General features: G+C 40.6%; 1 protein-coding gene across 15 annotated transcripts in view; it reads right to left on the bottom strand.

Annotated features, from left to right (window-relative positions):
* Positions 1-27,651, bottom strand: part of GRIA3 (glutamate ionotropic receptor AMPA type subunit 3) — a 281,453-nt gene that overhangs the window by 122,798 nt on the left and 131,004 nt on the right. For all 15 annotated transcript variants that reach the window (XR_011998189.1, XR_003237942.2, XM_072743737.1 and 12 more), the window contains one exon: positions 26,924-27,111. Coding sequence is in view for 13 of the 15 variants with exons in the window: in XM_072743737.1 (XP_072599838.1) it covers positions 26,924-27,111 (188 nt within the window). In the remaining 2 variants the exon portion in view is untranslated. The remainder of the gene's footprint in view (positions 1-26,923; positions 27,112-27,651) is intronic.

Raw genomic sequence — 27,651 nt, 5'->3', positions numbered from 1 at the left:
TTCACTTCTCAGACTTTAATAGTGCATTCACTATGACTGAATGGAATATACGGAAGAGTTAATGCTAAACAGCAGGAGAAGCAAAGAGAACGTAGAAATGCGAAGCAATACACGGCCACAAGTAAGTTAAAGAAGCAACAGATTATTCTCGCTCCTGTAGATAAGGGACCATTTCAGTGCATGTTGACCGTGGTGGGACCACCTCACTGTATCAGCCTGAAAACAGTATCTCTCAAATTTCATTCCCTTACAGACTTCCATTTGTGTCCTATCCACATCTCACAATACTCTTACATACTTCATGTTTATCCTTATAGCCAATCCTTTTCTTAAATTTAGCCATGTCTAAAGCAATAATATTCATGAAACTACATACAAGAAAATAAATACAACTGTATAGAAATAAAATATATTTCTCCAGATGTCACTGAAAATCCTACGGTATACTACAAGGGGTGGTGGGAAATACTGCCTTAAAGCCATCACATCTTTAGAGAAGAGAATGTAGATTGTGTCTGCCTGTCTGATAAAATAAGGTTAATTTGCCTTATGGTTCAAATCTTGAGTATCCCTACCTATTTTAAAAAGTTCACGAGTTTTGTAAGGGAGAAAAATGATGGGCAGCGTTTCGGAGGTAACAAATAATGCCTGGGACTGGGTACAAATGACAAATCTGGAAGCTTACGAAAACATTTCCTAAGGCAATTTACATGTATTGACTCACCCAGGAAGTGCAGCAACTTTGATTGGTTAGAGTCCTTGGTCATGGGCCAATAATGAATATTTAAAACACCTGGACCTTTCCACGAGAACTTCCTGTAAAATGATGTGCTTCCATACACTGTGCCTTTTCTTGGAGTACCTCATCTGGAAGATCTTTTACAATACCCTATTTATATTTGGAAATATTCTAGATGTTTCTTCAGGTTAGTGGGGTAGTGTGATTTTAACTAGTATTTAGCCTAGAATAATACAGCAAAAAGAACCTTAGTTTTTCTTCAACATACCCATATGTATGACTTCTGTAGTCTCTTTGCATTTGTATTAGCTATACCCCAAGTTAGTGATAACTTATTTTACAATACATACTTATTTTTTAAAAAAAGATTTATTATTTATTTATTTGAGACAGGTAGGGAAGGGGCAGAGGGAAAGGGAGAAACAATCTCAAGCAGACTCCACACTGAACATGGAACCCAGTGTGGGGCTTGATCTCACAACCCTGATATCATCATCTGAGCTGAAACCAAGAGTCAGAGGATTAACTGACTGAACCACCCAGGTGCCCCTAAACATTACATTTTTAAATAACAGTGTTCTTCACGTGTTCCTTTATGAAATTTATGGTCAGTTATTTTATGTTCACACTTACAACCTTGGCTTTAATATTTACAACTTTATTCTAAATATCAAATGGTATCTTTTTCCTTTGTAGATTCTGCAAAATCATTTAGGTGAAAAGCACTATAAACCTGAATTTCTAAGACCTACTTAGAGAACGATATAGGTGGGAAATAGAAGGCTTGAGAGCGCCAGTGGATTCATTCTTTGTATTTTTTTTTCATTACTTGAATTAAAAAAAAAGTAATGGCAACATCTGGCATATAGCTGAATAGTCACTCAAATATGTGTTGCTTCCAACTGCAACCACTTGGGAATAGGTAGAATAATGCAAGACTTCCTTCATTTACCCACGATTCACACTTTCCCATCTTTAGGTATTTATCAGGATCAACAACGCTAGTACCATTCCTAAAATGACACTTTGTAGTGTTTATATTTTTCTTTATAGATGTGATCTGAATCACCCTGAAAGCTTGGAACAAATTGGTATTGATTAAAGGTGATATACTAGAACAAGATGGTTCTGGATTCAAATCCTGCCATTCACCTATTAGCTACATACGGTGTGCAAAACTGAGCCATGGATGGTTGGGTATTAGAAACCCAGGTTCAGCCCAGAATGATGGTGCCTTCACATTGGTGGGGGTGGAGGAAGGAACATTTGGTGTGGGGATATGGAGAATAAGACGTTCTCTTTAAAACTCCCTGATTTTGCCTCTGTGAATGAATCTTCTGTTTGTACAATGCTTCCAGCATTCGACAACCTAATCTGTGAGATTTTCTGATTGCTGAAGGAAGCGAGTGAACAAGTTTATATTTTCAAATAAAAGTAAATATCTCTCAGAAACCCAGTATATTTTGGGGGCCTTAGTTTTTTAGAATAGTTGCTTACTTGGCAGATTTCTCCCTCTTCTAAGACCCATGTCATTGAAGTGTCTTTCAATTTGGCAATGGATGACAAATGATAGAGGCTTAGTTCATGGCAGACCAAACAGAATTCTTCTAATTCACTAATGTTTGGTTTGCTTTGGTCTTTCACTCCTGCTATTTGAATTTGGCATTATCTTCCCCACTCTGACAGCTCATCTACTTTTGTGATCCCACTGACATGATAACAGTTCAAGCACTCTAGGCAGAATTACAGACTTTCAGCCCCAAACAGGGGGCTCCTGAGAGCCAATCATGAAATATTCAGGAATTTTGTGAGCCAGTTATTAAGGCATTAGTGGCTTGAAATCAGCCATAGTAGAAGTATTTACACTATAGAAGTCGGCCAACACTACAAATCACAGCTTTCCCCCCTTGAGAGCCAGTTTACCTGCATACTACTGGACTCAAAAGGCATATGGGTTGAGGTCCTTAGTGGATGGAAGACTTCCCTCACTTAACCAAATTTCATTCAACTCTTCTTCTCATGGCCATCTGTTGAGTGCCTGCCCTGTGCTAATCCTGGGGCCAGATGCTGGGGAGACAGAGGTCATCAAAACCTGGTCCTAAGCCTAGAGGATCTCAACACCAGAGTAGGAAAGACTGCCAAGTTAACAGACAATTGCAACCCTGTGGGACAAGTATGAGGACAGAAAAATGTATAAGGTACAACTGAGGAGAGAATGATGAACTCATAACCCACTTGAGATAGAAAGTGCTTTGTCTCCAACTAAAGACCTAAAGAATTTTTCCCTGTGGTTTTTATAAGTGGGAATCTGACAAACAGGTAACTTAAAGATAATGCTATTTTGAAAACAAAGAGAGATGTATTTCAGAGGGCTATTTCTCTTGATTTCAGGAGAGCCTCACTGTTTTACAGTGCTTACACACTAGAGGAAAGATTTTTATTTAGACCAACATAGGCATTTGTTGTGATGACAGGCAAGGCTGGCTCCATAAGAAATTGTGAATGAAATGATTGGTTGGAAAAGCTAAGTTAGAAGGCGTCTAAGTGGTTATGTGGTAAATAGAATGGGATCTGCTAAGGGTAATGGGTTCCAGCATTGCCAGTCACAAGCTGTGTAACCTTGGGCAAGTTACTTAATCTCTTAGAGTCAGTTTTCCATCTGTAAAACAGAGATCATAATAGTTGATAGGTAGTAGAGTGGTCAAGAGTGCAGGGTAGACTGCCTGGGTTAGGCTCCCTCCTTTGCCCTTTAATAGCTGTGTAGCTTTGAGCAATTAACTTAAACTCTCTGTATTTCAGTATGCTCATCTATAAAATGGGTCTATCATTAGTACCTACCTTACAGAATCGCAGCAAGGAGTAAAAGAAATAATGTATCTATAGTTCTTAACACAGTGCCTGATGCTTATCCTATATTAGTTATGTTCTCCCTTTCTTATTCCTATTGTAATGCTCCTTCCCTCCATCCTTGTCTGCAGAAATTGCATCTATCATTCAAGGCCTGCTCATATGCAGCCTCTTCCATGAAGACTTCTCTGATTTCATGGCCCTTACTCTAAAAATGTACGAAAGTGTTTTCCTGTTGCTATGGGATAAGGGATATGGAGAGGCATCAGAACTTGGTGTGGAGGGGTATTGGAGCCACTGGTCAGGATAGCACAGGGTTGGAGGTGCAAAGAAGGAGCTGAGATTTGCATGTGGAGTTCAGGCATTTGAGTCGAGGGTAAAAAAAGGACAAGAACCTGAGGGTACACCAACAACAAAGAAATCCACACTGTCACCCTCCATCACTCCCTCCTCTCCTGCCCCAAACACTGATCAGGACCAGGAGTCCAAACCACACAGAGACTATGGTTGAGAAGACGTGTGTGGAGAGCTGGAGGTGGAGCAGAGACAAAGAAGTACAGGTTATCACTGAACTGATCATATGTAGTCATCACAGCATTTGTAGCACAGGAGAGAACGAGGGTTGGAAGTGGGCATTGAGAAAGGTGAGAGCAGTAATTTGACAAGATGGATTTCTCTGCTTAGTAGACAGTTGGCCAGGAGTCTCAGGCCACCCCACACTGACAGTAACAACTGGTCCCTGGCTTTATCCACGCTTCATTTCCAGAGCAAGGAGGCATAGCAATTCCAGGCTTTCTCATTTGAATCCACAGAGGCCTTGGGGGCAGAGAGAACATGAGGAACACAATCCACATTCCTTGGAGGCCCAGGCTACAGGAATGTCTTAGGACAATATTTCTCAAAGTGTTTGTTGTCTGGATCACCTGGAGAACCTTTGAAAATGCAGGCACCTGAGCACCTCTCCAGGGAGTCTGCATTCTGACATTCAGTTGATTATGATGCACACTGAAGTCTATAACTACCTTTCCATATGGTAATAAATGCACTTTGAAGGATTCTCAATGATGAAATTCTCATGAAAGGGGTTAAGAAGGGAGACACTGAGCTTATGGGGTGCACCCTTGAGAAGCTTCCATGGTAGGGCAGGGGGCAGCATGAGGACACTCATTCAGACTCCTGGAACAGGAGCCAAAGGAGGAATCTCTGACATATTTTTGTTTTAGACAGCACTGCACCAGAGGTAGACTCTTGAGACAAAGATTTGAGGGCCAGTAGTTGGGATTCCAGGAAGCACTGGCAGAGGAGTGAGAAAATGAGACAGCAAAAGGAAAGAGCCAGTCCCCAGTTATTCCTGAGCAGCTTAGCTCTGAGTGCTTCTGGGAGTGGTACCTGAGGGCCAGGAAACTGGAGCCTTTGTCCTTCACTCCCCATTCACCATTGGCTGATAGCCTCCTGGTGTATTAATTCCTACCCAGCATTTCTGACTTGTCTCACTCTCCGGCTGGGAGAAAGGCTTCCAGGGGAGAATAGCACGTGCTTACAATAGGAGGCCACTGGCATGGATAACAAAGGCTAGTGCCAAGGGGCCATGGGTATGGCACCCCCAGCACCTGCTGCAATTGTAGTGGCCCTTAAGTCACACATACTGCCACTTACAGTTTGCATACAGCTTTGCTATTCATCATTTGCAACAGATGGAAAAAACAAACATGAGGTGGGCAGTAGAGCGTCATGGTGGTGGCAGTGGAGCCTGGAGTCAGACTGACCCAGAGCACCAGTTCTTCCTTTTTGTTGGCTGGGTGGCCTTGGACAAGTCACTTTACCTCTTTGAATCTCAGTTTCCACATCTAAAATAGGAATCATAATGGCACCTACTTCATAAGGTTATTGTGAGGCCTAAATAAAGGAATGCATCAAAAATTTCTGGCAGAGCAAGTAGCTTTAAGGGGATTCAACCAACATCATTTCCCTTTCTCTCACCCTTGTCTTTACTCATCTCAGGTACCCCATAGCCTAGAGCCCCAGTGTATGGCACCAAGGTGATGTTCAATAGATGTTTCCAGCACAGAAGGCTTAAGTCCACCTTGGAGAAAAGTCCAGATTGCTTAGAAAGTGGTAGAAGAAGGTGCCATTTAAAGTAATACAAAATTGAGAAAAGTGTATTGTGCAGAGGGACATTGAAGAAGTTCAGACGCAGGGAAGACTCTCTTCTGGAGAGGAAGATGCCTTTTTGACTCAATTTTGAATGACTGGGGGCAAGGGGCTGTTGCTGGCAGGGAGAAGGGGAGAGAGGATCCCTGGTGGAAAGATGCCCTGGGCAAGGGCCTGGTGGTGGGACAGAACAGAAGACACACATATGCTCACATTTATTGAGCATTTCCCATGTACAAGGCACTGTGTAAACTGATTTTTCACACGCTTTTTCCTCACTGTATCCTTACCACAACCCTTGAAGGTAGGTATTATTATTAATTTCATCTTCCATATCAGGAAACCGAAGCCCAGAGCAGTTGGGTAACTTGCCTGAGGCCTCACAGGCAGAAAATGATGGAGCCTGGAGTCAAAATCGGATCTGACTCCAAAGCCCAGTCACTGGGTGGTAGCAGCTATACTAATGATTACTGATCATAAGAACTATGATTTGACTGTGGGATGATCAGCTCCTACTATGAATGAATTCAACAAAAACTGAGGACCTACTGTTATTATGTATTATTACCAAAGGGGGGAGCAGTTATGGCCCGAGTCTTCGGAAATTCTCCTTTGTTGCGGGGCATCCTGGGAATTTCCCTTTGGTTTCCCCTAATTATTTCTCAAAGCTGTGGGCCTGGTTCATATGATCCTGACTCCAATTTTCGATTCCCTCTCAGTGTACAACATGAGTTGTCATTGTTTCATCGCAAGCTGCACTTGTGATGAATGCTGGATAATCAGAACAAAAGCACAGGAAAAATAATTAGGGGGAACCAAAAGGAAGAGGCTCACAGCCTTGAATAAGAGACTGTGCAGAGGTTTCTAGGACTCAGTCCCTGAAGCTCTGACAATGTATTTTGATCCTTGTCTGCATGCAAATGAATGACTCCATCGAATCAGAGGCAGTTTGTCCCTGTGCAGGTTATGTAGCTAGTTAATTAAAAGTCTGAGTGAGCTGGTGCCTCTCTGCACTGGGCTCTGAAGATAACCAAACCTATGTCTTGACCAGGCAAGTTAATTTAAAATAAGTGACCTCAATTGGGTAATGGCTGCAAGTTCAAATTCAAGAATCGCTATAATTAGTCCCAGATGGATCTTTTTTTTTTAAGATTTTATTTATTTATTCATGAGAAACACAGAGAGATAGAGAGAGAGGCAGAGACACAGGCAGAGGGAGAAGCAGGCTCCACGCAGGGAGCCTGACGTGGGACTTGATCCAGGGTCTCCAGGATCATGCCCTGGGCTGCAGGCAGCGCCAAACAGCTGCGCCACCGGGACTGCCCTCCCAGATGGATCTTAATTGTTCTTTCAGGAAACAGAGTGGGGAAGGGGGAAAGAGAAATGCCCAAGCCCAAAGTAAAGGTTATTAGCCATACCTTTGAAAGTAGGGGAGCTGACTGGGGCAGGGCATAGGTATTGTGGTATAATAGGAGTTTTGTTGCTGCTGTTCTATATACATCCTTCCAGAGGCGGTGTGTAAAATGGGTCTAGCTCTTTTTGAAATAAGGTCTAAAGAAATTCAGCACTCTGAACCATGTGGTCTCAGGCAACTTAACCTTCTTACGTCTGTTTCTCACCTATGTAATAGAGCAAACACTATTAACTCTACCTACCTCAGAAGACCAAAGGAGATACCTTGCAAAAAAGCTTGGAAAAACTGAAAAGCTCTATAGGGCAGTGTGTATTCTTGCTTTAATCCAGGAAAGTTTCCCAATCAAAGATTTTTGATTTTAGAGTATAAGGCCCTACACATATGCTTCTTTTTATTTTTCCCTTAGGCTCTGTCATAAACCAGGTGCCTTCTGAACTACACCTCATATCTGTGTGGTGGTACGTGATGTTCTAATTTCTTAGGAGGTGTACTTACAGAGCTAAAAATGATTTTGGCTTTGTGGGTTTTTGGAAGGAGTCAGATTATGAAATCGGATCCTTCTCCATTCATGTTAAAATAAATCTTAGACTTGAAATTACATGCTGGCACAGCACTATGATACCATGAGGTTAGTGTAAGTCACGGTGAAAGCAGGATGGCATTATCCCTGCTTGTTTTTTTATATGAATGCTTGAGTTTCTCTACAGTGTTCTGGTACATTCTAATTGCCATATCTTCCCAAGCCTTGGAAGCCAAATTAATAAGAATTTGTACAATGGTAAAAACAATATAAGTGAAAAACTCCTAACCGAGTACAAAACCTTGGAAGACCAAGAATTTGACCATGTTGGGCTGCACGAATGACTGCTTTTGAAACTGTTTTTCCCCACCTTGATTCCACTTTTTTATGGTTTTATGGTATTTATTTTAAGGTTTTATTTATTTATTCACAAGAGACACACAGAGAGAGAGGGGCAGAGACACAGACAGAGGGAGGAGAAGTAGGCTCCATGCAGGGAGCCCTATGCAGCACTTGATCCCGGGACTCCACTCCGAGATCATACCCTGAGCCGAAGGTGGACCTCTGAGCCCCCCAGGCATCCCTTGATTCCACTTTTTAAAGGGAATTGTATTGTGATACCCATTTGAGTCCCTCTTAATGGAATATAAGCATCTAAGACAGATTTACAACCTATGCCTACTGACAGTAATCACAACTGTTTATTCTTCAAGCCTAACCCAAACTCATTTAAGGAGCTTGCTTTTAAATCAGAGTCTGCGTTTTGCCTTGTTAGATGAGCCAAGCAAATAATGGAGTTGTGTCTTCCAGAATTGCATTATTATCGAAGGGCCGTGCCTTTTGCTGAAAAGAGCTTGAGGTCATAATGAACAAATAAACAAACAAAAAGCCCTGGCTCCACATTACCCTTCATCACTGGGAAACACTCATCCGTGGTAGGGAGCAGCAGAGGACACAGCTTTGCTAGGATTTTGCAAAGGTTAAAGTTATAGGCCGAGCCGTCATTTCTACAAATCTCCCCGGGGAGTTCCTGTAGCGCAGCATGAATAAAAGGCACAATATGCAATGCATGCAGGACTGGCGATTATTCTCCAAGTGATAAATGTCAGGACTTTTTTTTTTTTTAGCTAAAAAGTCAAGAAGCTAAAGCTATTTATTTAATCCAACAAATATTTATTGAGCACTTACTAGGTTCCAAACTGTTTTGGATGCTGGGGATACAGCAGTGAGCAGGATACAAAAAGCCCTGCTCTCGTGAAGCCTAGACTCTTGTTGGGTTAGCTAGTAATTTACTCCCTCCTGTGAATTCCTGTGTGGTTTCTACCTCTCATCTTTCTCTCCCACTACTAATTGTGTGCCCAATTTAGACGTGTGTCCTGGGTCCCAACTAGACTCTAAGTCCTTGAGGGCAGGGCCTCAGTTTAAATTTACTAGGGTGCACATCATTCAGCACAGTGCCCCGTGGGGCATATTCAATCAATGTTTGTGGATGATGAGAGAAAGAAGACGACTCGGAATACAAGGAAGAAGGATGAGAAGTGACATTAACTTGAAATGTTCTTTCTGGGGTAGTATGTTTTCGTATGAACAGACTGCCTTAACTGATACAGTAATTCCAGGCAGTTGGGCTGGAAGTGGGATGGGGTGAGGAGACTGGTGGCCTATTCAGGGGGACCTATATGTAGATTTCTATTTGGTCCATGTATTGGCATAATCTTGGGTGGTGTGCCACGAAGAGTATGGATGTTAAAATCAAATCTGTGTTTATATCCTTGGTTTTTCACCTCAGTGTCTTCATTGTAAAATGATAGTGTAGTTTAATCCCTAGGTAGAATCCTCTCATTTTGGAGACCGTGTTACTGCATTTCCTGGTGGAAAAACCCCATTTCTTGAGGATCAAAAGTTCATGATGAAAGATAGAGTCGTGTTCTGGCCAATATAGCCTGTGTTCTTATTGGTATCAAGTTTCTACTATTCTGCTTTATGACATCTGAGCTAATCTTAATCTCCTAATTGGCACTGCTTATTAGCATTCACTCTGACAAGTAGGAAGTGGCATTTATCATACCTATTCAAATATCAAGTTCCACTCCCTTCCACCAAACCAGACGAACTACTGGGTCCTTGAAGCCTCAGTTCAACAAATCATGAGGAAGAGGCCTCCCTGATCTTCAGGTCAGGCTGAAGTAGGCATGTTTCTTCTGCATTCCATCAGGATCTGTGTTCTCCTCAGTCACTGTGCTTATCACACTAGACCATGATCATCTGTTTACTCACCTGTGTCCCTACTAAACCATGAGCTCCTTAAGGGCTCTCTTATTTGTTTTTTACTTTCTCTTTGAACTTCTTACTAGTTCTTATCCAGGACAACAGACATAGGCACCGTGAATAGGAATGTTGTCTTGCTTTCAAGGAGAGCTTGAAACCATCTCCTTCCATTTCAGCAAATCTGCTGGAAGGGATTGTGTATCAGAGCCTTCTGTTTCCTTTTTTCATGCAGTTAAGAAGATAAAGCCATTCACTTGTTTCTCCCACTTCAAATAGTATTCCGTTTGTATAGATTCTATGAAGAGGACACTTGAGCAACGGGTCCTTTTCAGTTTCCACAAATAACCAGATCTGAGCTAGTCTTGTTTATGCAAAAAGCCTTTGTCAGATATGCTGGGTTCTGTTGAGATGAGATTGCCAACGGAACCATCCCTTTCTTCCTCTGGACTACAGTAAGGGGAAATTCATTGCCATCTGACAACTTTTCAGCTAAACTCTGAGCAAAGCAAATAATATGGAACTCATGAAATTACTTTGCAGACTGAACAGCTTTCACTATGTTTGGAGAAACCAGACTATTTTCTCTTGGCTCATAAATCCTCCAGGACCTAGACCATTATTAACATTACTCCTTTTCTTTAAAAAATACAGTTTGATGGCAAGGCTGTCATGCATGCATTGACATAAGAAAGTTAAGAGAATGAGTTGCAGGTCACTGAGTGGTAAGGACCGTAAGAGAAAGTGGCGGGGATTTCATGTGTATTGTCTTTTGAAGGTTCTAGATCACTGGCTATAGTTTAGTAAGCAGGGTATTGTGGTGGAGGCTGCAGTGGACTGAATCACTGGGGAAGTAGACCATTGGGAGGTTTTCTCAGGTAAAAAAGGTCATCCTACTTGGTTTCCGTATTCTGCAATTAGTGCTTTATCTTCAACAGGTTGGGTGTGAGAAGCAGCCCATAAGTCTTCTGGGGAGGAGATGAGAACCACATTCCTCCTCCCTAATGAAAGCAAATGCCTAAGGATTTGGGGAGGGACCTGCTGCCACCTGCTATTGATGTAGCTAATGCAGAGGAGCTAAAGGCTCTGTTGGGAGATGCACTTTCCTGTCACTCCTTGCACTCTCTGATGGCTTGGTGGTCGTTGCCATGGACACCAATAGCAAAGGGGTTTGGGTCAAAGTTTGAAGGATTGCGCTGTGCTTGAGTGAGTGAGACTGAAACTAAGTTAATGCATGTACAAATAAGGTGTGTTTCTTTCCTTTGTGCCTTTGAGAAAACTGCAACAAAGCAGTCTGTCAAGCAACAATTGATTTTATATTGGCCAGGGAAGGGGGAGGAGGAGCGATTTATTGAGTAGGAGGTTCTCAAGTTAAAGCACAGGCAGTAGTTTGAAATAGGTCAAGAGAAGTGAAAAAGACTCTCAGAGCTGTTGAGGACGTAACAGTGATGGAACTTAAGAATGGCCATTAAGAAGCTTTCAATAGTACCTTCTTTGATGGCCTAGTCTACTGCTTAGGTGTCCCCAGATCTTCTGAGGTTCTACTCTATTTTGGTTCTTCCTTCTTATTTACCTCTGCAAGTGTGCATGTGTCTTTTATTTTTATTTTTATTTTTTTTGACATTTGAGAAATCTTTATCATCTCTGCAGAGGTGCCTTCATATGTGTAACTGCTGTGTAAATGCCTTTCAGGTACCCACCATGATTTCTATCAGAAAACTCTATTAATATTTATTGAAGTATAGTCAACATACAATGTTACACTAGTTTCAGGGCTACAACTTAGTGACTCCATTTTGTACATTACTCAGCTCTCCCCATGAGAAGTGTAGTCACCATCTGATCCCGTACAAAGTTACAATAGTACTGACTCCATTGCCTAGGCTGTACTTTCTAAATTTCTGTGGCTTATATATTTGAGAACCAGATGCTTATAGCTCCTAATATTCATCTATTTTGCCCATCTCCCACCTGCTTCCTCTCTGGCAATCAGTCAACGTAATCCATCACATTAAGAAGAGAGAGGACAAAAACCATATGGTCATCTCAATAGTGGCAGAAAAAGCATTTGACAAAACACAACATAAAAAGCATACTGGGTTTTGAGGAAATGTCCATAAACAGAATAAAGGCCATGTAGGAAGGCCTGTAGCTGACGCAGTACTCTATGATGAAGACCTGAAATCATCTTCCCTAAGAGCAGGAACAAGACAAGGAAGTCCCCTCTTAGCCCTGGAAGTCCTACGGTAGGAATCACACAAGGAAAAGAAAAGGAATCCACACCTGTAAGGGGGAAGTCAAACTGTCCCCATTTGCAGAAGACACGGTACTAGAAACAGGAAACCCTAGAGGCTCCACCAGAACTGTTAGAGCTAATGAGTGACATCACTTGGGGACACAAAATGAACATAGAAAGATTGGTAGCCTTTCTGTGTACCAACAATGAATACTCAGAAAGGGCACTGAGGGGGGCACTTGATGGGATGAGCACTGGGTGCTATGCTATATGTTGGCAAATTGAACTCCAATAAAAAACAAATAAATAAATAAATACATTAATTAATAATTAATTAATAAAAAAGGAAATTAAGAAAATGACTCCATTCTCAGTAGCATCAAAAAGAACAAAATAATGAGACTGAACCAAGGAAGTGAAAGGCTTGTACACTGAAAACTGCAAGACTTTGGGAAGACATTGGGGCTCATGGGGGTGGGAGCCTTCATCTTGTTAAAATGTCAATAGTCCCTGAAGCAACCCTCACTTTCAATGGAATTCCTATCAAAATCATGGTGGCAGATTTTATTTTAATTTTTTGCATGTGTCTTTTAGATAGCATTGTTTCAAGGTTCTGATTTACAAATCAGTTCACCCAGTTCTGTGTCCCCATTTTTAAGATTGGCAGGCACATTTTCTGGCAATGCTGAACTTTGAAAGAGATGGCAACCTTCCTGCCCCTGTCCTCAATAATGATCCACTTATAGCTAGAATTTCTACTGTTGGGGCAATTAAAGGCATTAAAATGATTGAAATTAAACCATAGAAATTTGAATATAATACCCCTATTTGGCCCACAAAAACCACAATCAAAGCACCTGCCACCAACTTGGTAGCACTCACAAATTCAAACTTTTAAGATGACTCCTCCACTTCAGTCTCCCTCTCTTGAGATCCCCTCTCAGAATACAGAAGAAGCTTAAATGCTTTTTGAGGTCTCAGGCTCAGTGACTACACATTCCTTTCCTTGTTCATTTCTCCTCCTTAGGAAATAAGGTGCAGTGACTCTAATTATAATGCTTGATATGCTTGATATGTGTAGACTTGCCCTCTGAGGATCTTAGAATACCTTAGAGAAATTGTTCAATTCATCTTATCATCCTAGCAAGGCAGGGAAGGATTCTTATATTTTATGGCTAAACTCACTAAGATGATGAAAGGTGTGATGGCTATACAAGGCCACACAGTGATTTTGAGATAGAACTCAGCCAGCTTTTAGGTCTTTGGCCTAATGTTGGATTACTTCGGAAGATATTGGTCAACCGCTATTCTTTTCCTGAGTAGGGTATTGGGGGTTCATGTGTATTTGGGAGACTCTTTGGTAGCTATATTTATTTTTAAACGTTGAAGAGAAAATAGTGGTGCCTGGATAATTCTCTTTTCCACTTACCTCTACCTCTAGTGGCATAATAGTAATTGTCACCAGTCTCCCCAAGCTCTGGCCCTTGCCTATTGAATGGTGTCCCTTACTTGTCAATTTGTTATAACCTCTGGGCAGAGACAGAGCTGGACTGAGGGAAGGCTGCCCCAACAAACATGGGATTTGACCAGAAAGGCCAGTTGAGGTGGTTGGTAACAAACTGACCAAGGGCTCTTTCCCATACTCCCTGTCATCAAAGTCCAGACCTTGGCATGGATCAATTAATTGCCATTGCTGTTCAGTGTTAGGGCAGTAAAGAACCTGAGTTTGCCTCTTTTATTTTATTTTTTATTACTGCACTTATTTGGTTTGGTGTCTCTCTGTAGGAAATCCCAGAAATCTAAATTATTTTAAACATACGGATCCTGTGGCAACAGGAGCAATAACTAGCTTTTGTGTTGCTGCTGTAAACTGTGGTTCTTGCAGCCCTTATGAAGCTGTTTGTTACAGCATCTGTTAGAATCTAGGACAAGACTCCTGTAATCATGCAGCTGTGTGATGAAGCTTCTAATTGCTACATTTTTGTTGCTCTTAATCTGGGGAAATTTCCTAATAAAGCAGGATGATGATTCTAAAAAATTCGTTAATGTTTACAAGGCAGTCATTCTAACACATAGGACTTGTCCAACTCTCAGTACCTGCAAAGGCTCACCTGGTGCATTCACAGTGTAAACCATACAAAGGAACAGGTATCAGGGTCTTTTCCTCCCATGCTAACTGAAAATGCATTCTTTGCCTATGGAGGGATAAGACACCTATGTATGGTCAATGTTTCCTTTCTTTCTATTTTTTCTAAAGACCTGAGGTCTCACTTGATTAAGTGATGGGATAAACTTAAAACAAAGGAAGATATTTTTATTAGTGCTATTTTTGCATTTGAATTGGTTCGTATTAATTTTGGAATAAGATAATAATAAGCCTTAATCCTAAAATGTTGGTGTTAATAGATGGGAGAGAAGATCTTTTGATTTAATGAATCTTTACTGTAATCTACTATCCATTGCTATGCGAGAAGGGCACCTGAGCAGGAGGAGATGGATATGGATATGATGGGAAACTTATGGTAGGCTTGTGATGAACCAACAAACCTCAGTTAATCAGAAGCCAACTACCAGAGATTCTTGATAAAAATTTTCCCCAGTCATTTTCCAGATATTATGAAGGTTGATGTAATATTTATATATACATTTGTACAGAGCTTTGTTCAACCAGAAAATCCTATTAATGGGAGCATTTGTTATTCTGTACTCTAAGGATAGCAGTAAATGATAAACTTCTAGGCTGTGTCCTGGCCTTGGGGCATAACGTTTCAATTTCCCCCTTCATCTGTGTCTCCAAGACTAAGCAAAGCTCACTGATACCAAGGCTTGCAAGATTCGCAGTCAGCAAAGACACATTCCGTGATGGTCACCAGCCTGGCAGTGATCAGAGAAAGTAGGAAAGCCAACTCACACAGTTTTATATACTTATCATACTCTGCCTTTCAGAACAATTGCATTGTCTTAATCACCCCTACTACTATATAGCATGAAAGACATGTCATTCCGCCTGCCCATATCTAGGATGGTATGGTAACATGGGTTGGGACTCAATATTCCTCCAGTTGCCTACCTTGTTTTTCACAGCTCTGGAAATCATATAGTCTGTTGGAACTGGAAGGGACCATCATATAGAACACAGTCATTTTACAGTTTAGGAAATGAAGGCACAGAGGGATTAAGTGAGTTTTTGGAATCCTACAGCTTGGGGCTAGAACCCGGGTCTGCCTCAAGATTTCTGTACTCTGGTTTATAAAACTCCAAGATGCTTCCAGTCATAGCAGGGACTCTCATGAGGTTCCCTAATGAAACCTAATTTGAATTTGTGTTGATTTTTAAAATAAAACCCCCAAACCTCATAGGAAATAATCAAGCAAATAATTAAATACCACAATTTTTTAAAATAGGGGGAAGGAACTGTTGTTTGAGCAAGAGTGGTTCCTTTTTGAGACCAAAGCTTCTATCATATGAAATAAACAAGTGTCTTGCTGCTTCAAAGTAATGATCTTGAATGAGGTATTTTTCTCTTTATTTTCCCAGAGGGGATTTGTTTCTAAATAGTCACAAAGCCAGTCTAGCCAGTCTAGTGTGAAGTATGACCAGAGAATCAGACCATCTTTTTTACTAAGCCGAAGATAAAATCTCTAAATATAGAATATTGGTGTCTGCTACTAACTCTTAGGATAAATATATTTGCATTTTAGGGAACAAGTTTGTTTAAGGCTGCCAGTGAGTGCTGAAACCACCTAACATGTGGGAGACTTTTACTGCAAGTAAAAGTGTGTGGCTCTGCCCGCTCATGTAGGGCCTGGAGGCTGGATGTTAGGCTGGACTTAAGAGAAATAATGTCCGCAGTGAGCATCTTTAAGAAATCCAACCATTTTGCTTTTGGGACACTGTTCTGCAATTTTGTGGTGCATTTTTGCTTCAAAATATCTATTAGGGTAGTTCAGTATGTATTAAGTAATATCTTTAAATCACCATGTCAATAGGGTAAGAAATAGAAACCATGGGATATCATAATTGGTGAAATAATGAGAAAGGTCCCTGAAAAGGATGTATGAGGCAGCCAATTTCATTTCAGAGAGAAACTGGAATGGCTGAAGGTGGGAAAAGAAAGGGAACATCTAATAAAATACAGTAAGAGATGAAGGAAGACTAATGGGTATGCTTGGCTATGTATCACATGTATGTCTGGAAGTATGACCATTAGGATATTGGGGAGCAGGAAAAGCAAAGAGGAATGGGGTCTTTATTTTATATATATATATATATACCTTATCATGTGCATGGGGGAAGAAGCCGGAGAGGCATCTTTAGATGCCTTAGAATTTACATTCTCTGATGAATGAACTCCTATGCAAAACTACGCTGTAGGCTTTTGTAATTCCTTTTATTCTACCAGCAAACTATGTACCTTGTCTTTATTATATTATTTTATATTTGTTGAGATATGCTGCTCTCTCATTTGATTTACATTGCTAGGGGCTGTTACAAATTTTAAAAAGGAAAGAAAGAATTTCTATTTCTTCCAATAGTGCCTACCTAGTACAGTACTCTAATATAAGCCCTTGTATGGTGTTAACCTCAGAACAGTTGATTGGCCCTTGTCTTGGAAATTTTCCATGTACATTACAATGCCTGTTCCAGAGGTCTGACCCCTTTGCCTTCCTTCTTCATGAGTTGCCTCGTAATTATGCAGTGATTTCTTAGTTAGGTAAAGAATTATTTACCCATTCCAAGAGATCCCATTCTGTGTGGTCCTTGTTTCTCTATCATGGGGATATGGCCTTAGATCATCCTTAGAAATCCAGATAAATAACACCTACCAAATACTTTATGTGCCTTTAAAGATTCTAAAAGACTTCTCATTTAGTCCAGTGTAGACACAGGCTCGTAAATAAATAGCATCTTGCTTTGATTCAAGGGGTCTCCAGTGTCACCGTACTATCTCCTATCTAGTACCAACCCATCACAAAAAATTTGAATGTCATGGAGGACATAGACCTGAGTGTGAAGTGCAGAACCACTACCATTTGGTGGCAGAAGAATATTTAGCTCTCAGCTTATAACCACGTCTCTAAAAGTGGGTCTCTAGAAGAACTCTGGAATTCTAAGCATAGTGAATCTTTCTTAGACAAACTCTAGTGTTGAAAAGGAATTGACCAGGGGGTGCTTGGGTAGCTCAGTAGATTAAGTGTCTGATTCTTGATTTCGGCTCAGGTCATGATCTCATGGTTGTGAGATCAAGCCCCGCATTGGGCTCTGTGTTCAGTGTGGAGTCTGAGATTCTCTCTCTCCCTCTCCCTCTGCCCCTGCCCCTGCTCATGCTCTCTCTCTTTCTCAAAACAAACAAATAAAATCTTAAAAAAAAAAAAGAAAAGAAAAGAAAAAGAAAAGGAATTGACCAAATGTAGTGCTTGAGGGTGTGTTGCAGCAGTGGGCATGGAAAGGAGGAGAAAACTGAGTAATTTTATTTCCCTAGCACTGTCCCCCAGACTCATAATTTATCTTAACCATGTCCACTGATCATCTTCTTCTTTGGACTTTGGATAGGGTAAAAGGGAATGAATATCTATGGAATAAAGCAAAAGATATGAGAGCATCAGGAAGATTCTCTGGAGTATCCTGTACCCGCCTCTGAGAGACAGAAGTAGGATAAAAATCTTCCAAGAGTGATGGGCACCTCACTCTCTCAGTTCTACTGGATACTTGATTAACTTTTTCACAGCATTTAGGCTAGTCAGGAAGAGATTCCATTACTGTGAAAAAGCGCTCTCCTCAACCTGCCTCACCAAACAAATATGATAGGTAACTGGAAGAGCTACATTTACACAGAATGAAAGTAGAGTGTTGAGAAAAACCTACTCTTGGGAATAACTGGACATTTTTACCGAGGCATTTATGTTTTTAGGTATGAGAGATATAGGTGAATAGGAGCAGATTCACCCCTAACGTTTTTGGAACCCACGCCAAGAATACAAATGGAGGACCACATACCCTATATTTAATGTTAAAATGTCCAGAAACAAGGCATACCTTGGCCTGGCCTGTTTACCCACATGTCAACCCAAATAAAGAGGTAAAACTAAGGCAAGCTCAAGTTACCAGAAATTGAGTTTGTGGAGGAATAGCAGAGGAAGTGCAATTCCAGGGAATGCAAACTGTAGCATGCTACAGGTAAGCCCACTTAGGGCGTGTGGTAGGCTTATGGGCAAGGAGTGTGAAAAGTGGGGAAAGTCCAGTCAGGGTCCAAGCAATAAGTTCATTGGCATGAGGATGATAAGAGATTCTTGATGGACGTTCATTGGTCTGGAGAGAAGTCAGGCATTTATGGGAAGTTTTTCTCTCAGTTCTTAAGTTTCATTTTCCTGAAGGTGCATGTGTGAGATTCTCCGTTTCAGATCCTCTAGTTCCATTTTAGATCGAAATCCTTTTACACACTCATAGGCTGCAGGCCATGCCTTGAAATAGGTCAGGATGCTCAAGGACTCAGGCTCTCTCCCAGTCCGGCACTACTACCTGTGAGATCCACACACACTGCTAGGGTAGGGCAGGGCCCTGGGCTCAGAACTTCTGCTGAGTCACTGGATCTACCTGAAGCTGGGATGGGGTGGACCTGTCAAGTTCTCCAAGAAGCCAGGGACAGCAAGTTCCCAGCCCAAAGGCTTCTGACGTGGAGTTGCCAAGCAATTCTATGTGTCTTCCAAAATGACATCATTCAAGTACTGCAGAGGGAGGGAGCACAGTTATCTGGAGAAACTTATCTGGCAAGATTCTTCACTTAGGCTGATTTGGGGAGGCCAACTGTAAACAAAATCAGCCATTTTTCTCGTTTCCTATTGCATAAGTGGTCAGTTTCTCCTTCATTGCCCCTGCCCTTGGCCCACTCCCCCTTAACCCCGTATACCTTTGTGCTCTGATCTGGGGAGCCCAATTTGGCTTATGTGTCCCTCTCCCTTTTTTCCCCTGATGCTCAAACAGCTACTAACCATTCAAAAAATCTCAAGACCAAAAAGGAAAAAAAAAAGTCTCTGTGTTTTATTGTTTGTGTTATGAGGAGTCCTCTGGATTTAAGGGTGATAGTGGGTGAGAGTGAGAAACATGACCCTTGGGGGTTTGCTGCTGAAATCTAGTGGCTCAGAAAAGCTCAGCACCCAACCCAAACAGTTATCCTACGGGCATTTATGCTTTCCCAGAACCAGTCTTATTTTATGTTTGGTTTTCTGGGGGTTAATAAAGGGAAGAGGAACTGTTCCTTCCAGACTTTTCCAGTTACATTCAGGTTATTCCCTAGCAAGAGAAGGAGGAAATGGGTAACATCTAGGGCAGTTTGGGATAATATAATGGAGACTGTGGTTCTTTACCTGAGAAGAAATGCACACAGATGGGAATGCTAGTTGTACTTACATATCACTCTGATAAAGTACTTCTCACAATTTATTCCTACTCTTGTGGGGCCCATAGCATAGTTAGATTGTTTTGGCACCATAAGTAAATGAACTTGTTCATCATAAATGAGGTTTTTACCAAAGGGTAGGTTTAAGGGGCACATTTTCAATTCTGTGTTAATAGAATATGAATCCTCGTCAAGTGGAGAAAATATCTGTGAAATGCTTGTTGTTTAACAACGCTTGTTGTAAACAAAGCTGCTTTAGACCTCATCAGGATGCTTATCTTTTATAACCTCTTATTGAATCTACTCTGCTTGAAAACCTCAGTCAGACCCAAGGCTGATTAGTGCAGTGATTCACAGCATTCAGAGTCAGACTCCCTGGGTTCAAAATCTGGCTCCACCAGTTATTAGCTGTATAACCTTCCACATCTGTAAAATGGAGATAATATTCCCATCTACCTTACAGGGCTAATATGAAGATTAACTGATGTGAGATATATAAACATACATATCTACACACATTGATTAAAGTGGTATCTGGAACTTTGTAACCACTTAATGCCTATTTGTTATTAAAAATGCCCAGTTGTCATAGGTAGCTTGAGGTTTTAATGCCTTTAGTTATTTTGAGTGATGCTGAAAAACCTAGTTAATTCTCAAATAGTCCTTGAGCTTATCAATCAATGTGTGTGACCCAATGTTACACTAGAGAAAAAAATAGAGAGGTCATCTAACATGCTAATCTCATATTAGTGAGACCTGAGGCTAGCTCAAGTCTTAAACTCTGTTCTCATGTTAAGACCCTAGATTGAACTGGTATCTTGGGGAATCCATGAAGATGCAGTTCTTGAGCAACAGTCCCTAAATAACTAATTTCCACAAGCATGAAAACTTGCCCTGCATGGGCAAATAGCTACAGTTACCAGTTATTGAGTGCTACTGGGTGCCAAGCACTGAGTCAGGTCCTCTCCGTCCTCTCCATAGATCTTTTTTTTTTTAAAGATATTATTTATTTATTTAAGAGAGACAGGGAGAATGAGAGGCAGAGACACAGGCAGAGGGAGAAGCAGGCTCCCTGCGGGGAGCTCAATGTGGGACTCGATCCCGGGACTCCAGGATCACACCCTGGGCTGAAGTCAGCACTAAACCACTGAGTCACCCAGGCTGCCCTCCACAGATCTTATTTGAAGCCTCACAACACATGAGGATCCCATGAAAGAAAGGAAGTGGAATAGTCTTTCAAGATTAGAAAATTGAGCCTCAAAGAAATTAAGTCACTTTTTTCAAAGTCATGCAAAAGAGAAGTAATATAGTTAGGATTTGAAGTCAGGTCTATTTGATTCCCAGGCTGGTGCTTATTCAACTCTACCACAAACAAAATATTTCAAGAAGAAGGGATGCTAATGCAAACAGTCTCATAGACTGGTAAGTCAGCTAAATGTTCCACGAGGAATGTTGAGAGTAGGGGCTGGGTACAGAACTGGAGCAAACAGAGGAGAGGAACTGAATGGTACCACTATGTGCTGAGTGGAGGGTGAGGCCAGAAGTAGGCATAAAGATATATATATATAACATTTTTAATTCACTTGACCTAGGTCTAGCCATTGACAACAGTGCTCTAGTGACCCCAATTGCTACACATACTCTGGAGTGAGCACTGTCTCTTTTGTGTTAAAGCCCTATACTTTAGAAGGGCCCCTAATATTGCTCATCTTGATTAAATTGTTGCCTTAAAAAAAATGTTGCCTCTAGAGACCTGACTTACTAACTTGGATGCTTCACTCTTAAAATGACCATCTTTGAAGTGACAGAGTTCTCAAATGAAAGGAGCCTGAAGGATTGACCTGCTTCAAGATTCTGTCCTTAAGAAGTATTCCTTTCATATCATCACAATGAGGTGATTTTAGCCTGAAATATTTCCAGGAGAAATCATATATTCTGTATATTTCCTGAGAGTAGCACATTGCCACATGTTGGTTTGGGCCCCGCCAAGTTTGTGTATGCCATAATTCAAGCAGGGGCTATGCTGAGATTTCCCTTTGAATTATCTATGGAAAAAATAAAAACATGGCAAAGCCCAAAGGGGGATGTTTAGATGTCTTTAAAGAGATAAACTTAAAAAAAGAGAGATAAACTTTTAGATATGCAATGGATAGGCAATTTAGGAAATGCCTTATCTGTTCATTAAAATACACCTTCTATAAGGATATTTACTTGTCAACAGACAGAATTAACTCAGAATATTTGTCTATTCTTGAACAAAATCTTAAAACTATTCTAGATTTGACTTTTTACTACTTTGGAATGGCCTCAGCTCCGTATTGCCTCCACTGGTAAGCTATTACTTTCTTCCAGCTTCCTCTCTCCCTGTAATGAGTCTTTTCAAATGCTGACTCTCTATCTAGTCCTAGTTAAGCTCATTTGCTCTGGTCCTGTCCTTAGGCAGGCAGAGAAGTTGGCCAGTGCCCTCTTATGATAATTCCTTATACCTGAGGGTGTTGATGAAACTGCCTCTTGGTTCTCTTTCACTAGCCTAAACAACCCTAACCCCATGTGGCTTTTCCTTGTAGGGCCTGTTTTCTAATGCTTTAATCATTTTCTGTTGCTCTTTTTTTATATAAATTTATTTTTATTGGTATTCAATTTGCCGACATATAGAATAACACCCAGTGCTCATCCCATCAAGTGCCCCCCTCAGTGCCTGTCACCCAGTCACCCCCACCCTCCGCCCACCTCCCCTTCCACCACCCCTAGTTCGTTTCCCAGAGTTTTCTGTTGCTCTTCTCTGGATCTTCTCCAATTGCTTTGCAAGTGTTCTGCAATATAATCTGATGAGCAAGCCTAATCTAGGGTTTCGCTTTGGCAAAATATTTAATAAATGACTTAGAAATTAAGGAAGGTGGTTCAGTGTAGGGGAAAGACCACTGGACTAGGAGTCAGAAGAACTGAGTTGTGTCCTTGCTTTGCCACTTACTGGGATTGAGCGGAGCACCACATTTGGACAAATCATTGGAGTGTCTGTAAGCATCCATTTATCATCTGTAAATTTGGGATAAACACATCTGCCCTGCCTGCCTCCCATAGTGAGGCTCAAATGAGATAACGTATGTGAGAACACATCATTTAGCACCAAGGCACTCTACAAACACTATGTGTCAGACACCTTGTAAAAGCTTTGCATATATTAAGTCACTAGTGTACAGTTATCATTCCCATTTTACAACAGCAAATGGAGGCACAGAGAGTTGAATAACTTGCCCCAGGTCACACAAGTAGTGACAGGATCCACGCACACTGGCTCCAAAGTCCATGTTCTGAAACTCTCTACTATGCTGCCTCTCCAAATGGACTTTAAATGTTCAACAGAGGCATATCCTTTTGTGGGACCTGATTTTCAAAAGCAGTCCACAGGTATGTGCTACTGGGATGGAGGATCTAATCTGTCATGGGTAGGAAAGTCCACAAGAGGCAACCTTTTCAAAAGTGAATGTTTAGATTGGTCATTGCATTAAGGCAGCTGTCCACCAATGGGGAGGGAGGGCCTCATGCACACAATACGGCAATAGGAATGCTATATCAGGTCAGGTCAGTGGTTCATTCATCCTAGTACACCCAAATCTTCCTATAGAAAATGTTTCTTCATTTTTAGATTCAACATTTACAGTTTCTAAATATTCTCTGTGAACTCTGACAATCTCTCATGGTTTCTTTCATCTGTCTCTAGCTCTTTTTCTATGTTAATTCTTAGAGCTGTAAGTTTGGAATATTTTCCTTGTAGTTTAACTGTTAAAGAGAGATATTAGTACCTCATTTGAGTCTTTCTGCCGTAGTCTGAAAGTTGGAAGGAGTTCAAAAAAGAGCTTTGGGAAGGAATGTTAGAAGAATTTATATTCACCCTCTAACTGAACATTCACAGGGAAATTAGAACCTATATCATGAAATGGGGGAGGTTATGCTATATAACATTATATTGAAAAACTGTTTATATTTGAAAAATTGCACCATATTGATGTATTTTCATTCACACCCATCAGATATAGAGTACAAGATGAACTTTATGCCAAAATCGAATCTGTAGGGAATAGCATTATAGTGGTGTAACAGGCTCTTTCTACTTCAGATTGTGTGACATGAAGTATCATTTTGTGGGAGACTATAGAGTTTTCCTTCTATGAAAATAACCTCAACCTCCAAAGTTGAAAACACCTTTGGAGGATAGGGGCATCTTTTATTTATTTATTTATTTATTTATTTATTTATTTATTTCAATTTGTCAACATATAGTATAACACCCAATGCACATGCCATCAAGTGCCTTCCTTAGTGTCTGTCCTCAGTTACCTCATCCCCCCACCCACCTCCCCTTCTGAAACCCTTTGTTTTTCAGAGTTAGGAGTCTCTCATGGTTTGTCTCTCTCTCTCTCTCTCTCTCTCTAATTTTTCCCACTCAGTTTGGATAGGGCATCTTTTATAAGAACTTGATACTGATTGAACTATAAATGTCATCATTCTAACCAGGATCTGTATAGTGAATTAGGATAAGTTTGTCAAAAGAATAGTTAGGAACCAATGAGAGAGTGATATCTCTGTATGTTAGCATTCAATTCATTAAAAAATGTTTCCTCTAAAGAAACATCATGTTGAATCTGTGGTTTAATTTAAATTATTTGTTTAGTGAGAAATCTATTTTTACATAAAAAACAAATGATGACAAATTCATGATACCATCAGAATAAGTTTGAGCAGAGAGCCACCATCTTAAACCTTTGAGAAAAGTGTTTTTTAATATATTTTAATATATTTTAATAAGTATCATGTGGCTGCAGGTACTTTTTTGCCCCTCGATGGAAGCATAGCAAAATCACAGTGGAACTTACTGAAATGTGCTTGATCAATATTCATTCATTCATCTGTCCATTCATCCACCCATCCGTCCAATACTATGTGCCAGGTACTCTATTGGACACTGAAGATATAACTATGAACAAAACAAACGTGGCCCCTACTTCATAGTACCTATGGCCTAGGAGAGATTCCTTAAATAGCAGAGCAAACAATCATGAGTTGATAGTTCTATAACAATTCTTTGAAAGAGGGAAAAAGAATAAGTGAAATGAACTCTTTAGCCTTACCTGGATGTTGCTAAAACTTTTTTTGAACAATGTTCCCTGAAAAATTGTATAGAAAGTATTTTGAGGGATATTGTGAATGGACATATAGAAGAAAGGAAGATAGAATGTGATACATGAAAAGAGAATGGGTTTTTATTTTATTTATTTATTTATTTTTAATTTTTATTTATTTATGATAGTCACAGAGAGAGAGAGGCAGAGACACAGGCAGAGGGAGAAGCAGGCTCCATGCACTGGGAGCCCGATGTGGGATTCGATCCCTGGTCTCCAGGATCGTGCCCCGGGCCAAAGGCAGGCGCCAAACCGCTGCGCCACCCAGGGATCCCCGAGAATGGGTTTTTAAAATAATGTTAGTTTAGATTTCCTGAGAGGGTTTGGTAATAATGAGGTTTTTTTCTTTTTCTTTTTTAAAGATTTTATTTATTAATTGGAGACACAGAGAGAAGCAGAGACACAGGCAGAGGGAGAAGCAGGCTCCATGCAGGGAGCCCCACATGGGACTTGACCCTGGGTCTCTAGGATCAGGCCCTGGGCTGAAGGCGGCGCTAAACCACTGAGCCACCCAGGCTGCCCGAGTATTTTTTTTTTTCTATAGCAGTTTATGTTTCTTGGAGCAATTATACCAATCATGTAAAACAGAGCAAATTTTATTTTCCCCATTATGCAGATAAGAAAACTGAGGCATAGATATTTTAATTGCCCAAGATCTCATAGCTACATAAAATTCAGAGCTCTACCCACTGCACTTTCTATTACATCATGCTGAAAAATCCCAGACTCCGGTGTAAGACCCTAAAAAACCCAGAAGATTTAACAGAATTTGAGATATTCAAGAAGCCAAAGTTCCTGACACAAAAGAAGGAAAACAAAGTGCAACAAGGAGGATGTTCTTGTGCTTTAGGCTATTAAGTAGGTCATCCACTAAAAGGCTATTTTGGTATAAAATTTTAGAGGGCATGTAGTACATACACCAGCATCACTGACCTGATTCTTCACTTTCAAGATCTAAGAAAATCAAAGGCTTTTTTTTTTTTTTTTTTAAAGAAGGGAGGGGTGGATCATTTGGGCAGCTCAAGAGAATGTTAGTTGGGAAATCTGATTTAGTCAGGCTATGCTCTAGATTTCATGTGAGATGTGATTCACTAGAGGTGATGCCATCCTCAGGAAGGGGACGGCTTTGTGTCTCCACAATGCAGGGTCAGCGATTTCTCTCTTCCTTCCTCTCTTTCTTTCTCCCTCTCTCCCTTTCCCTCTCTTTCCCCTCTCTCCTCCTCTTCCCTTCCCTACTTTTTTTTTGCTTTCTCTTCTTATGGGGGCATATCTGACAAATTGTTAATATTTAATTTGCTATAAAAGAGCTCTCCTAGGCAATGGCTGCTCACTATAATTTCAATCTCTGAAGCTGTTTTGGCCTTTAGGTACACTGGGATCGCATTAGAATGGAAATGTTTCCCCTACAGTTTTGTTTATGGCAGCAGAGGCACTTTGTTATTAACTGGAAAATTGAGACTTCTAAGGAAAATAATAAACTTTCACCACATTTCAATTTGACTCTTTACTCCAAACAGAGTATCCATCTGGCTTAGGGTGAAACATTTCTTCTAATATTTTTTAGTCTTAGATTTAAGTATCTGAGTTTAGTAATGAATACCTTTTGGTCCACTGAATTATATTTTCCCCCACTTTAATTCCTTTTCAATTTGTTCACATTTTAAAAACCATAAACATTTTTTTCATATGCCATCTTACTTAAAAAAGGGTCTAAGTTACATGTACACATTCTCTCTGTCTCTCTCTCTGGAACTGGTGGGATGTTTTTTGCCTTGACACTCTGCAACTACGCCCTGAAACAAAACCCTTCCCTTCTGCCCTGCCTAATCCCTTGTCTGTTTCCTACTGGGAGGAAGTTATGGAAAAGGAAGGGGATTACTTTGAAGCAGTCAGCGATCTATGAAAAGGAGGTGTAGAAGAGTGTGTTTATCTGATAGGTAGCATTAAATTGCAGAGACTTCCAGATTAATCATAGTATGCAATTTTCAACAGCTTACATTTTCTTTTCTTTTTTTTTTCTGCAGCCACTGAGGAGGAAAAAAGATTAGAGAGACTATCAAACACTGTTGGCCCATCTAGTCTATTGGCTAACTTAATTTATTAGCACATATGGGAGCTGCCTGTGGTTGATGATTTAACGTGTTGGCTGGGGGGTGGCATAAATCTCAAACATACCTGTTCCAAAATTGTGTTAATCCTTTCAACTTCACAGTCAATCAGGTATCGCTTTTCCTGCCTCCTGTCCATTTCTTCAATGATGCGCCGGAATTCTTGGACGTCCTTTATGTTTCCCACAGACCTGGCTGTCACTTGCCAGTTGTTTTGCACTGCTGCTTCCATAATCGCTTGGAGAATGGAAAATCCTGAAAGAAGGAAGAACAGCGATGATGTTTTTCTTTTTATTTATTTATTTATTTTTTTATTTTTTTTTTTATTTTTATTTTTTTTTTTTTGTGTTTTTTTTTGTGTTTTTCTTTTTAAACTCTTCCTCTAGGTATTAAAGGTTCTGCTTCATTTTTGTTACAGTCCATTGGGTCCCTTTGAATCAATCTTATCCACTGTGGAAAGCAGGCTTACTCATGACCCCAGTCTTAACCATCCAGATAGTCGGCAACACTATCTTGCTTTATTTTTTTAATATTTTATTTATTTATTTGGGTCAAGGGAGGGGGGCAGATGCAGACTCCTCGCTGAACAGAGCCCAATGCAAGTCTCTATCCCAGGATCCTGGGACCATGACCTGAGCTGAAGGCAGATGCTTAACCAACTGAGCCACCCAGCATCCTCCATCTTGCTTTAAGGAAAGATTCTACAACTTGTAGGCACCAGGTTGGTCATTTATCAAGACTACACTTAAGTAATCACAGCTGAATTATAGTACCTAACTGTTTTGATTGACATGC

The sequence above is a fragment of the Vulpes vulpes genome, chromosome X (genome assembly GCF_048418805.1).
Source record: "Vulpes vulpes isolate BD-2025 chromosome X, VulVul3, whole genome shotgun sequence".
In the NCBI taxonomy this organism is placed as follows: domain Eukaryota; kingdom Metazoa; phylum Chordata; class Mammalia; order Carnivora; family Canidae; genus Vulpes; species Vulpes vulpes.
This window is presented reverse-complemented; position numbering and strand designations above follow the sequence as displayed.